Source organism: Cupressus sempervirens, chromosome 6, assembly GCF_028749045.1.
Source record: "Cupressus sempervirens isolate cs-2001-9-10 chromosome 6, ASM2874904v1, whole genome shotgun sequence".
NCBI classification, from domain to species: Eukaryota; Viridiplantae; Streptophyta; class Pinopsida; order Cupressales; family Cupressaceae; genus Cupressus; species Cupressus sempervirens.
The window spans coordinates 63079547-63094696 of NC_143123.1; the positions used below are offsets into that span (position 1 = coordinate 63079547).

The 15150-nt window shown below is 33.2% G+C and overlaps 1 protein-coding gene across 2 annotated transcripts in view; it reads left to right on the forward strand.

Moving 5' to 3' along the window:
- The window catches only part of LOC149551135 (MUS308 and mammalian DNA polymerase-like protein), a 245060-nt gene that overhangs the window by 88517 nt on the left and 141393 nt on the right, over positions 1–15150 (forward strand). For both annotated transcript variants that reach the window (XM_089786704.1, XM_089786705.1), the window contains exons 7-8: positions 10444–10549; positions 10698–10898. In XM_089786704.1, coding sequence (XP_089642830.1) covers positions 10444–10549; positions 10698–10898 — 307 coding nt within the window. The remainder of the gene's footprint in view (positions 1–10443; positions 10550–10697; positions 10899–15150) is intronic.

Below are 15150 nucleotides of genomic sequence, written 5' to 3' on the forward strand. Positions count from 1 at the left end.
CTGATAAATTAGAAAGAGCGTTCAATTCTAAAGATGGCAGCAATAGTACTTCCAATAGTGAGGATGATCCTCAAAATGATGAGATTCTATTTAAGGTTGTTGATGACTTGAACCTGGATGAGCATGAAAATTGTGGGGTTCCCAAGTTTGATGGCTTGAATTTCACCATTTGTAGTTTTAGAATTATGACATATATCAAGGCTCTTGGATTGGATGTTTGGGAATGTGTTTCAAGTTTCCACTGAATATGTTCCTCCAATTAATCTTACAAATTCTAAAAAAGAGTGACAACTAATGCTAAAACGATGAGTGCTGTCATAAGTTGCCTTTCTGATTCTCAATGTGACAAATTCCAACATCTCAATACAACTGAAGAAATTTGCAAGCAATTACATGCTATATTTGGCAAAGATGTTTAAAAGGATATAATGCGAATAACTATGGAAGATGCTCAGTTTGAAGACCAAAACTTTTTTGAAGATGTGGTAATGGATGATGATGAAGTTGATCTAGAACTTGAACTAGTTGCAGCCTTGACTGAAATTAAAAACTCAAGAAGAAAAATTAGAATGTTGTTGATCCACTGCAACTAGAAAGTGAAGATAAGGTAAAGATTGCTATGGCTCTTAGTGAGGCTGAAAAACATTTGACTGATTTCAAAATTTTGAATGAGGAGGCCAAGATAATACATGAGAATCAGATTCAGCTAAAGGAAGAAAACATAACCAAGTTAGAAGCTGAAATTGTTTCATTTAGAAACATTGGTAAATCTACTGTCATGTATAGTTTGGAGGTCTCAAACAAATACGACGACAAATCCTTGGATGACATTCTTGCTCTCATATACGGACTCTTAATAAGAAAAGAATTGGTTGGGATGAAGGTGAAAGCGCTTTGTCTAAACAAAAGGAACACCTGGGTTCAAATAATGAGCAGCCTACTATCTCTCATCAAAATCAAGGTATCAAGATGAACAAGCCTTTCTTCTATGGTTATTGTTTTTCATGCAATCATTTTGGACATAAGGCTATAGATTACAAGGCTGTTTCTAGAAGAAAGTCATATAATCTTGAAAGAAGTGTCTTTGATCCCTTTAGAAGGTTTAATCTAACTCGTTACACCTGCAACAAGCTTGGTCATTCTTCAAGATTTTATAAGAATTATGGTGCATGATCTCTCCTAAAAACTGAATCTAAAAGCAAGCCACAAATTGTGAAGGTTCAGAAGAAGAAGAACTAAGAGGCTCCTCCTGAAGGCTCTAGTTGTTTTAACTGCCCATTTAGCTAGAAATGAGAAGGATATATGGTACATTGATAGTGGCTGCTCCAGACACATGACAAATGACTTAAATAAGTTTCATTCCATTAAAGAAATGAAAAATGTTAAAGTAAGATTTGCTGGTAGTTCTTCTGCCGAAGTTGCTAGTATAGGAACTTTTTTATTGAATAGTGGTCAAACTATTGTTGAAACTATGCTCTATGTTAAAGGGCTGAAACATGATTTGTTAAGTGTGAGTCAGCTATGTGATAAGGGTATGATCTTGATTTAATTCAAACTCTTGCATTATTAAGAAATGGAATGATGTCATAGCTAATACAAATAAAGCCGCTAACAATCGTTATTTTTTTTTGAGGAATCTAATGCTGGAACTTGTTCCTTAAGTAGTTTGGACAATGCTTGAATTTGGTACAAGCATCTTGGCAACATTAGTTTTGATAATTTGGTCAAGATCAATAAGAAGGGAGCGGTTAGAGACATGCCAAAGATTGAGAAACGAACTGATGTTGTTTGCAAGAATTGTCAAGAAGGGAAGCAAACAAGAGTTCCCTTCAAACGAAAAGAGTATACTAGCAACACGCCACTTGAATTAATCCACACAGATATTTGTGGACCAACAGGGACAACAAGCTTTCAAGGTTAGAAATATCTTATGTTGCTAATTGATGACCACACCCCCACGAATGGGTTGCTTTTTTAAAAGAAAAGTTGAAAATGAAATGGATTTGAAGATTAAATGTTTGCGTTTTGATAATGGTGGATAATTCACCTCTAATGAGTTTTTGAGCTTTTGTGAAGAACATGGAATTATAAGACAAGTTTTAGGCCGAAGAACACCACAACAAAATGTTATTGTGGAAAGGGAGAATAGATTAATTCAAGAGATGGCATGTTGATTAATGAATGAAAGAAAGGTAAGTGACATCTTTTGGAGAGAGGTTGTCCATACAATTGTTTATATTTCAAAATCAGACATTGTTGGGGTCTAAGTTTAACAAGACTCCATATGAACTATGGAAGGGTAAGCCACGCACTGTCAAGTATTTTAAACATTATGAATCTAATACAATGGATTGTGGAAATTTGATCTCTATAAGTATTTGAATTTTTTTGGCAGCCCATGTTATATTAGAAGTGATGAAGATAGCTTGGGTAATTTGATTCTAGAAAAGATGAAAGGATCTTTCATGGCTACTCCTCAAAGATTAAGGCTTTTAAATGCTACAACTAGAGGTTACATAAACTAGTTGAAAGTGCTAGTTTGAAATTTCATGAGGTTACTAACAAATCTAGTGAGATTGTGGACAACATAAATGAAGAAAAGGCTTAGACCAGCACTGCTGGACATACATCTTCTCCACCCATACAAACTAGAGCAGCTTGCAAAGGGGAGAAAATGCCAAAGAAAAGACACAAACACGTAGTGGGAGTGAAATCTCTCAACATGATGAAGCTGAAACCTCACATGGGTAATTAAAGCATGACACACTAGGTGTGATTCTTCCTCATTTAAACTCTTAAGTTTGTTCAAATAATCATCCCTTAGATCAAGTAATAGCTGTAAGAACAAGTGCTGCTAGAAAGAATGTTAATTACATTGAAGGTGATGATTTTTTGTTAATGTCTTTGTATGAGCCAAAATGTTATGAAGAGACAGCGAAGGATGAGAATTGGATTGTAGCTATGAAGGAAGAGTTAGAACAAATCGACAAGAGCAAATACTTGCGAGCTTGTGCCTAGACCCAAGGACATGATTGTGATTGGGACAAAATGGGTGTTTCACAGTAAGGTAAATGAAGATGTAAAGTTATAAGGAATAAGGCATGCTTGGTTTGCAAAGGCTACTCACATGTTGTGGTGTTGATTTTGATGAGACTTATGCACCTGTAGCTAGAATAGAAGCTATTAGAATGTTTCTAGCATATGCTTCATTCAAAGGTTTTAAAGTATTTCAAATGGATGTTAAATAAACGTTTGTAAATGGTGATTTAAATGAGGAAGTATATGTTGAGCAATCGGAAGGCTTGGTGCTACCTACTAATTTGGATTATGTTTTTAAGTAGAAGAAAACACATTATGGTCTTGTTGTGTGGTTCTCACACCATTGCCCCATTGCAAATAGGGAACCCCTCTTTTTTGCTTTAGCTAGGACTCTTTCTGTTAGGAAGTTTTGGTTGGCAGCTTTTTTTGAAGTCTCCAAGTCCAAGGTAAGTTTGAACCATTTTGGCTCGTTGGGAAGCAAGTTGTGATCTCGGGTTTGTGTAAGCTTTTTGATGACACGGGAATTTTTGTAGCCTAAGTCTAAGAGGAAAGTGAAATTTTTGGTTTGAGAGAGATAGTTTTCTATGTTGGAATGGGGTGTGAGAGGACAAAGTCTTGGTGGAATTTTGGGATCTTTCGAAATCTCCCCCCTAGTGGAAATTTTGCATCTTCCGAAATCTCCCCCTTGGTCAAAATTTTGGATCATCCTAAAGCTCCCCTTTGGTGGAAATTTCGCATATTCGGAAATCTCTAATTTGGTGGAAATTTCGTATCTACCGAAATCTCAACTTTGGTGGAAATTTTGCATCTTCCAAAATCTCCCCCTTGGTGGAAATTTCGGATCTTTTGAAATCTCCCCTTGGTGGAAATTTTGCATCTTTCGAAATTTTGCACCTGTGAAAATTTCGGATCTTCCAAAATTTCCCCACATTGAGTTTACCAAGTTTTCATTGCCTAAGGCATTAGGAAATTGGTTTATGGCTTGATGGCAACATCACGATCAAGGATAGTACAGGGAATCGCCAAGGAACGTTAGAATCTAGAAACCTTAAGAACACCAAGTCTTGGTGGAAGTTTCTTATCTTCCAGAATCTCCCCCTTGGTGGAAATTTCGGATCTTCCAAACTAAAGGAGTGTTAGAATGGAGAAACCTTAAGAACACCAAGTCTTGGTGGTAAATTCGGATCTTCCGAAATCTCCCTTGTAGTGGACATTTAGGATCTTCCGAAATCTCTCCTTGGTGAAAATTTCGCTTCTTTTGAAATCTTCCCCCTGGTGGAAATTTCGGATCTTTCAAAATTTCCCTCTTCCCTTCCCATCTACCACCAAACACAAAAGTGGTCCAAGGAGGAAACATTTTGCCTCCTAAATGTGAAAATCTCAAAATTCAGATTTTGGACGTTAAGGTTGCCCTCTCCCCAACAGCTGCGATTTTATTTGGAATAAAATTTGAAATTTCTGGGTAAAAGCAGCAGGTCGGCCCTTAGTTTGGGGGGTAATTTTAAGTCAAAATTTTTGAATATTTTAAGCTAGGTTGGCCTGATGCAAGGAGGGTTCTAGAAGAAACAAACTGACAACATGTAGAATAAACTCAACTGTAGCCTTTTGCCCTTGCTTACAGTTACACACGAAATCTATACATAAACCAAAGGAATCCATAGAGAACACGAGACCAGATGCAACACATTTTAAATGTGATTATTTTACTTCGCATAAAGAACAACCATAACATGCCCGACTGTGAGGCTTTCCAAATTTCATCCTTAAACAAAACAAGAAGTATACAAAATCAGAGCCTTAGCTCACATCCGCTACTTTCCTTATCTTTTAATCCTTTCTGATCTTCTTATTGCCTTTGTCTATCTTCTTTGCTATATCTCCTTGTCCTACATCTAATCAAGTTTCTTACATAGCCAGCTAAGCCTCAGGTTGGTTAGTCAAGCATTTAATTACATTATAGGTCCAACCTAGGAATCGTCTATCAAAACTTAAACAAATGTCAACAAGAAACAACATGCCCTTGGAGGTGAGTTCATGTGTGTGTTAGGAGTCAACTCCTAACTGTGTAACACACCACACAAGCATAAGAAACCGTGCCAAATCAAACAACATGACTCGTAGAATAATAATCGTGGGAAACAAAGACTGCAAAGAACGACACAAAACTCAAGAAATATAAAAGATCAAGGCTCGAACACTTAGGATGAGGATCAAGGATAGGTCCTCTTCATGATGTTAGTAGCACACAAAAGGAAACCAAAAGCAACAATAACTACTTTGTGAACAACAAACTATTACAAAAATTAAAAAATATTTTTGGTTGATGCAAGATTGCTCCAAGACCCAAGATGCTCCCGCATCAGACACTTGGGGATAATAAAAAATCGATGTCCATATTAGGCATTCCTCATATTCTGACCTGAATCATAGAGATCCAATTCAACTCGTGTAATCCATGAACTATCTTCAAGTGGTTTGTCTTTTGACTGAACTAGGTATTCCATATAGTCTTTTCCTCTAGTAGTCTTGCTTATTTTGCCATTCATGATCCTTTCAATAATGTCTTTTGTCTTCTTAGGATAATCTTGATTATCTTCCAATTCATCATCTGATTCAAAGTACTCAAAAATATCTACAATATTGAATTTGTGGCCAAAAGTATCTATCTGAAATTAGTTACACTATTTTATATATCCCCAAATGTCCAACAAGTGCATCACTATGTTTCTCCTTCATTATGTTCTCTCTCATAAATCCTCTAGGTATGACATAACCTTTAAACAACATATCTTCCTGAATGAAATAATCAGCCCACTTATCAATTACTATTTGCTCTTTACAAGCCTTCCAGGGTTCTGCAAAATCAAGATTAGTCCTATACAAATACTTCAAGTTATCAAAACCAAGTACCTCAATTCTCATCTTTGTCAGCAAATTTCTTCTTTGGCTCAAGGCATGAACAACTTTGTTTAACTATCCACTTCTATGCTTTAATGAAAAAGAATTTTTTTGCAAGAACTCAATTCACTTCATATGTCTCTGATTCAATTTATTTAGACTTCCCAAATATTGCAAAGCTTTATGGTCAATGTACAACACAAAATCTTTAGGCATTAGATTATGTCTCCATTTCTTCAAAGTTTGAACATTAGCATAAAATTCCAGATCATAAATTGAATATTTTCTCTTAGAATCATTCAACTTCTCACAAAAGAAAGCTACATGTATCCCTTCTTGACTCAAAACAGTTCCTGCTGCACTTCCACTAGCATCATATTAAACTTGGAAATCTTTACTAAAATCAGACAAATCAAGTCTAGGCAATTCTGATCTTTTGTTTTAATGTTTGAAAACTCTTTTCAGCTTCATGTGTCCATTTGAAATTCTTTTTATCTCCTCTCATGGTTTCAGTCATAGCATTACAAATAGAACTGAAATTTCTGATAAACTTCCAATAAAAACTTGTCAATCCATGAAATGATCTTACCTCTCCCACACTCTGGTGTAGGTCAATCAAGAATAATTGTCACCTTTTCAAGATCCATCGTCAATTCATTAGCTGAAATTACAAATCCAAGGTACATGATCTCTTCCTTCATGAATGAACATTTCTTCAAGTTAATCAACAATTTTTCTTCTTTCAACTTCTGTAATACTTGTCTGATATGTTCAAGATGCTCTTCCTTACTCTTACTGAATATCAAAATATCATCAAGATACACAATCACAAATTTACTGAATAATTTTTTCAAAACATCATTCATTAACCTCATGAAAGTACTAGGTGCATTAGTTAGACCAAAGGGCATAACTAATCACTCATACAAGTCTTCATTAGTCTTTAAATCAATTTTTCATTCATATACATATTGGGCTTTTTAAGACAAGTTTCAATTTTGAAAATTTTTTGGTTTTCGAATGACATTTTTTGAAATGATACTTGGGTTTCAAATTTTGACTGCTGATTTGTATGTTTCTTACATTTAAAAATAACAATACAAAGGAAAAGATTGGGTTTTGTGGCTAATACACTATACTACAATATTGTCTTTGAACAAGCATAATATAATCTTATAACTTGCATATCATGTAACAATGTCCAAAATGGAAGTTACTCTTCTAAATATGAAACATAAGCAAGCAATGGCTTTACTTGCAAAAGGTAACCCAAAAGCTGAAGTTCAATGAAACAAAAGAAATAAACTATGAGCTAAACAAAAATACAAAAGGTTATGATTGGAAACGATGCTAAGAGATCAAATGTAAGCACCCTTAACCATGAACTTGTAATGATAGCCCAGAATCCCGAAAATGAATAAAAGAATGGCCAAAACTAATTTGAAAACTTGAAATTTGACGAGACCAAAGGTTGAAACTCTGATCAAGATGACAGAGGACCTAACACTTATGAGATTTAGCCTCATAAAGCGTGCCTTAAAGAATGACTCAAATTTGTATGGGTTGCTCTGATCTTATGAATTCAAAATCAGAGACAATAGTATAGGTCTGATCACTTTATTTTGCATGAATTTTTGCAAAGTCGAAAAAATCTGCAATAAATCATAGGACTCATGATAAATAGCAGGTGTTCTACGTTGGCGATTTTATCGTCAGATAAATTGGCTATGATTTAATGAAAATTACGTGGTGGGTTTTTTGGTTAAAACTTGCAAAATCTCGTGATTTAAGTTTGATAAAATCGATTGGAAAACAACAAAATGAAAACAATTCTATTTTTTTAATGGTTTTTATTGTTTCGTTTCAGGTTGTGAGCAGTTTGGACTGTGAAAATGCATGGAAAAGAAATGTGAAAGCTACAAATTGACTAGGCCAAAATGCATGGACAAAAAATGCAAATTCATTTGGCAAATCTTTGACATGATCTGCATGTGGAATAACCACAACATTTCAATTTCCTAGCAATTCATCCATTTTGAAGAAGTTGGAATAGATCTGCATGCAAGACAATTTAATCACAGAAAACATTAATTGAGTCTTTGATTTTTGAGACAAGTATGAAATTGTAAAGAGATTGAATTAATTGATATTTTTAAATTAAATTAAAAAATGATTGAATTAGTTGATAATCGGTTTTTAAAACTAAAACTAAAAAACACAAGCAACATATTATGAAAATTAAACTTTGGTAATAATTATATTATTTTTAGGAAAAAGCTTATGACACAACGGTAAATTGTGAGCTCTCATCTAAGAGATCTTGGGTTCAAGTCTAGTTGAGCTTAACACATAATAATAATTAATCTTAACAAATAATAATAATAATAACATAATAAATAATATAGGCTTTGACCCATAACCTAACAAAAAATGTATTTTACTTTTCTAAAATACTGAAATAATATATATATTTTGGATCGGTAAACAGCCAAAGCCTTGATTAATTATTGTTATTTGTTGTAATTAATTATTTTTATGTGTTAGGGGAATTTTATCCTGTTTATATTTTAATGTTTTTTATTTTTCACTTGTCAATTTTTGTCATTTATTTTGATCTTTGTCGAATATAAACATGAACCTTGTAACATTGGATTAAACTAATTTACTAAACTTTTTTCCAAGATTTTCCTTAATTTGAAATGGAAACATGTTTGTAATGCATGCTTCTTCAGTTGTATATATTTATTTCCTTATATTTCAAGAATAATTTAAAAATGTTGAAGTTTTTGATGCATATTTGGTTGAATTTAATGAAGACTTCAGAGTTTGGTCAATTACCATAATCTAAATTGGTCATTTTGAGATCACGCAAATTTGAGACCTGGCTGAATCTACTAACCACATAGGGAATCATGGTTGACAATAAGCATATTTGTAGTTTGTAGATAAATTCATCTCCATATTGTCTTTAGGATACTAAATTTTTGCTGCATTAGCTAATTTGAACATCTCCAAATGCCCCTTACTTAAAGCTGTATGGTTTTGCCAAGTTCCTAGCTATTTTCATGAAAATATGGAAGATGGGTGGGTTCTTGTGTTTAGAGCTATACTAAAATTTGTAGCTAATTCATTTTAGGAAATGTTGGGATGGGAGGAAATCACAATTGAGGCTAATGATTGTGGGTAATTATACTGTAACGGTCTTTGTTTTTTGGTTTGGAGACATCAAAGATGACAACCAAAAGGATCTTGTGTGTTTGAATTTATTCAGGGACGCCCCCATACCAGAGACGCATCAAAGGCAGCGGAAGGCTTATCTCCTGGTTGCCATGGGTTTTTTAAGAAAATTTAACATCGTAGAAATCTATTGACATTGCTTCAAGTTTTATTATATTAAAATTTTAAACTATTTATATTAGATTATTTATTTATTTATTTTTTATATTTTTGATAGGTAAAAGGCTGTAAGGCCCACAATTAGAAATAAAATTGATATCCATTTTTATGATGTATCCAAGATTAAGGATGGATAATTATTTTTGATTAAAACTTAACTATTTTAATCATTTGACGCGTACTTTTTAACTTTCATATTTGTAGTTTTACTTTTTTGATCTTTGTTAAAGTACCTGTCAAAATAAAATAAGCTAAGATCAAGTTGTTAGAAACACAATTAATACATTATCATATATAAGTCAGCATATATTAGATTATTTATTATTTATATATTCAATGTGAAATTTAACATATTTAGTATTTATAATAGTTAAACTAAAATTTTAAATCTTTTTTTTTTAATATATATTTTTTTCACTAGTCAAATTTTGTCATTTATTTTAATCTTTGTCGAATACAAACATGAACCTTGTACATAGGATTAAACTAATTTATTAAGGCTTTTTCTAATTTATTAAACTAATTTGAAATGGTGAAATGTTTTTAATGCATGCTGGTTCAATTTTATATATTGTTTTCCTTCTTATATTTCAAGAATTTTAAAAAAAGTGTTCAATTTTTTGATCTATATTTGGTTGAATCGAATGAAGACTTAAAAGTTCGGTCAATCATCATAAAAACTAATTTTGTCATTTTCAGATCACTCAAATTTGACTCCTTGCATTAAAAATGGCTGAATCTACTAACCATGTAGGGAATCATGGTTGACAATATGCATATTTGTAGTGTGTAGATAAATTCATCTTCATATTGTCTCGATGATACTAAATCTCAGGTGCATTAGCTAATTTCAATGTCTCCAAATGTTCCTTATTTAAATCTGTATGGTTTTTCCATGTTCCTAGCCGTTTTCATGAAAATATGGAAGATGGGTAGGTTAGTGTGTTCGGAGCTAGTTATACCAAAATTTGTAGCCACTTCATGTTGGGAACAGTCGGGATGGGAGGATATCACAACTGAGGCTGCAATGCTTGTTGATAATTATACTGTAATGGTCTTTGTTTCCAGTAAATAAGAGTTCCTTTTATGTTGGTTGTGGTTGTGTTACAGTGCTGGAAAGAGTCTTGTTGCTGAGGTATTATTGCTGAGAAGAGTTATATCTACTGGAAAAAGAGCCTTACTTGTTTTGCCATATGTATCTCTTTGTGCTGAGAAGGTATATTTTGTATATGCCAGACCTTTGGCTGTTATGATTTAATTTTCTTGTTAAGATGCTAAGCACGAGTATTTAAGAAGTGGGCAACGAGACAGTTTGCCTGTCTTTGTTATTATGTTTCTCATCAGGTTCTTGTTTGGTAAGACAGGCAGAACATATGGAAACTCTTCTAGAGCCATTTAACAAGCGTGTCCGCAATTTTTATGGAAGCCAAGGCAGTGGAACATTACCCAAAGATACATGTCTTGCTGTATGCACAATAGAGAAGGCAAATTCACTAATCAATAGATTATTAGAGGAGGGTCGTCTGGCTGAAGTTGGTATTATGGTGATTGATGAACTTCATATGGTAAGCTAAACATACATTTTATTTATTTATTTATACTTATTAGCCTTTTTTAGCTATTTGTCGAAATGCTTGTTTTCCTGAAGTGTTAGAACTTTAGTTGATATGACCTATTTTGCCCCTCTTTATGGTTATATGTTGATTTTCTGTTTAATTGATTCCAAGCAGTGCCTTGTGATATATTGCCATTTGCATCTTATCTATTTCAATTTAGAATTATTATTTTGAGTAGTCCAATCAACCTTTTTCCCCGTACAATACTAGTTATGCAATTCTATGTTGTGGATTTTGAGATCACACTTCATATTTGATATTTGATTTTTGCATTAATGCTTTTAAGTGTTGTTAGAAACTTACTATAATATGGATATATAAGAAATTGAAAATGTTAAAGGAGTTTCTATATGCTGACTACACAGGTTACCATATTACGCCATTGCATTGGAAGTGCTCGGGGAAAAAGAATATAACAAGTTCCCAATATGGTGTAAAATAGGGAGCAGAACCAAATAGCTTCTAAATTCTTGATGATATTTTAGTTCTCATTGTTGAATTTTGTTGTCCTGCATTTTGCCATCACAAAATGCTTGTAATAGTTCGAAGCTTTTTCAAGCTAGTTTAGCGTTTCTCTAAGTTTAATTTGATATTCAGTTGTTTAATGTTGATCGATCAATCAATTTCAATTTGTTTATCAAATTGTTTTACTGAAGGCATTCGTCAAGTCTTTTTTGTTTTGCTTTTTGTCGAGCCTATGCTTGATTTTTGAGGCCTTTATCGTCATTTTCTTTGCTTTTGAGTGTGTTTTTGTTAGTTTTCAATCCTTTGGTCTTGCTCAAGTCATGGGTTTTGGTTTCCCCTTCGATTTTATCTAAGTTAGAGCTTAATCAGAGTTGTCAGTCAAGAGACATGGTCATTTTAGTGCCCAAAATGTGGACCTTTTTGATGCAACAACACAAATTAAAAATATCATGTTATATTTCTAATTTGACATTCACTTTTTGAAAAATATAACTTAAATTCACTAGATGTTATATTTTTAAGTTGCTTTATCTTTTAAATTTTCATTTAAAGTAATTATAGTGCACTTTATGTTATATTTTAAAGTTGAGTTACTTTTTGATTTTTCACTTAAGTCACTATATATATATTGATAGGTAAGAGGTCGAAGCCAAGATTAATTATCATGTGTTGTGATTAATTATTATTATTTATTAAGCGTGAGTAGATTCGAACCCAATACCTCATCAATAAGAGGCTCACAATCTACCATTGTGGTGTAGGCTCTTGCCTCTTAAGTCACTATATTAACTATATAGTTCAATTTAATTTTTAGTAATTAAATCAAATGCTCTAGTAAATATTACTTTTTAAATGGTATTTACATGTTATATAATTAATATTATATGTAAATATAATTTGTCCCACTTAAGTAAAATATTTTAGTGAATTTAAATTGACATGTGCTTATTTAATCACTTAAAGTCATCAAAAGTGGACATTTTATATGTCATTACATGTAAAATCCATCAAAAGTGGACTTTTTACTTGCCTTTGTATATAATTTTCAACTTAGAAGTATTAATCCATCAAAAGTGGACATTTTATATGCAATTACATGTAAAATTCATTAAAAGTGGACATTTTATATGCCATTACATGTAAACATGTCACTGCATATAAAGTTCAACTTGAAAACATAAGTGGACCTTTTTGATGTCATTACATCAAAAGGTTATCATAAGTGGACCTTTTTGATGTCATTACATCGAAAGATTAAGTTTTTATGTTTTCGCATCCAAAATGTGAGATGTAACTTAAAAATGCTAGTCACCCCAAAAGGTACGATTTTGATCGCTTGCATATTTTAAAACATGCTATGCACCTGAAAAGGTCCAATTTTAACTAAAAACATGTTTTAAAATGCGTATTGCCCTCTAAAAGGTCTAATTTTGGAAGAACACATGTAATGGGCCTCCAAGAACCCGATTTTGGATATTGTGAGAGATTTACTTGATAGTTTTTCATGAGATCTTTTCCAATAGGGTCGTTTTTTCTTGGCAATGGATTTTCTAATATCAAAAATGGATTTATCTTGCTAAAAAATGTTTTTTCAAACTTCTTCCAAGAGCACGTTTTTGGAAACATCTTCAAATAAATCCATTTAGAGTGATTTAAATCACGTTTTTTGCAAGGAAAAGAGGTGTTTTGGCATCTTCAATCATTTGCAATACATCTTGGCTCACATTTTCGCATTTGGAAGCAAAAAACAAATTCATTTAATGTCTTTTATGAATCACGTTTTTGCTAAAAACGCCCAGCAAATTGGAGTTTTTATATACTTTTTAGCATTTTGGAGTTACGTTTTTGTATTTTGGTCCATGTATATGCATTTGAGGAAGTTGTATTTGCATTCACAAGTCAAAAATGACTCAAAAACATGCATTTTTTGGCCACGCTTTTGCAAAAACGGCCTAGCTTTTTGTATAAAAATGTCATCTTTTTGTTCAAAAAACTCAGAAAATGACATTTCAGCACATACATTTGGATCAAGAGGGGTTGTTTTTGAGTTTTAATGCATGCTCTTTTCTGCGGAGACCATGTCTTTTGCCTTCTCATGTCAAATTTGACCATTGAATGTCCATTACATGCAAGCACGATAAAAGTCAAAAAGTTGTTTGAAAATTCGGATTTGAGGGAGAATTGGTCTTGAGGTGTATAAAACATGCTATTTTGGCTCTTTAACCTCCAAGTAAGTGGACATTTTAAACTTGCTCATCAATTTATGCCTATCTTGCTATTTCCATGCATATTATTGCTTGATGATTGCCACTTGTTGAAATCAATGCCATGGAAAGTGTCTTTTTTCTTTAAAAATGAAGAAATTGTTAATTTTTTTGTTTTTGGTTTTTCCCCAATTGCCAAATTCGAATTTGTGTGTTGAAGTGCATTGCATCTTGACATGTTTGAGTCATTTTCCAAAGGTACGTTATTCTTTTAAGTAATTGTATTTTGTGCTTGCTTGCCAGTTTTCTCCACTTTGGATAAATTACAAGTTCTTTCCCAAGAACTTGTTGTTTCACTTCATGCGAAAGCATCATCACATTCCACTTCCATCTTCAATGTCGCAACACTGCACATCTCATCCGACAAATGCAATTACATGTTTTCCATCTCATTCACCATCCGCCAATGCATTTAATCTCATCTTCCACTTCCATTTTCACTCGTCTCACTTTTCGCATCCACTCGCACGAACGATTACACGAAATGACTTACATGTAATTGCATCTCAAAGGTCTGATTTTGATTGATTAAAAGTCGCTTTTGGAAAAGTCAAAATGATGTCATTTTCATCTTCCATGTACTTTGACTTTATCTTTTCACCAAAGATGACTATAAAGTTCATTATCCCTCTTCCATTTTCCATTTTCACTTCTCCATATGCGTTCGCGTTTCCATGAGCAAATACATGCTTTTCCAGTTTTTGCATCTTTCCATGCTTTGCACTTCATCTTCCATTTGCACTTGAATGTAAAAGCTCGTCCACCATCCGCATTCGTATCTTATCTCACTTTTCATCCCTTGTTACATGTTGCACTTACATGTAATAATTTTTCATGCAATAATGCCTTGAAAACCCTAATTGACATTTTGGAAATCAACAATTTCCATTTGCATGCATTCCCATGCACCAAGCACTTCAACAAAAAAAGTTAAAAGGTGCTGATGGAATGTTATTCCGAGTTTACATCTGGACATCGTCAAGAAGGTTTTCAAAATGTTAGAGACTCCAATTTGTGCTGATCTACAAAGGAGAATTAGCGACAACTTTAGCAAGAAAAGCTGGATCACATCAAGTTTCCACATGACAACAGACAATTCATCAAAGTCAGAGGTTATCAAAAGACACGACACCATGGTTATCAAGGTGAATGCAGTGGTACAAAATATAGGAACTCCCAATACTGTGATCATCTGGGGTAGCATCGCCAAGTACAAGGCCTTTCAAGACAATCTCTAGGATTGTTTCAATTCTCTTCCCTCTTTCTTCTTCTTCTTTCATGTTTGTAATTGAAGAGGATGTATTACATAAAGATGTGTAATTACATGTAATGCGAGTTGCATGTGCATGAAAAGATGTAATGCGAGTTGCACGTGTAGTTGCATGTAACCCTATATTTTCTCTTTTGGTTAGACTAGGTCAAAGTTGGTTGAGTTGCTCCCACTTTTTTCTCCACCTTTTTCTCAACCCTTG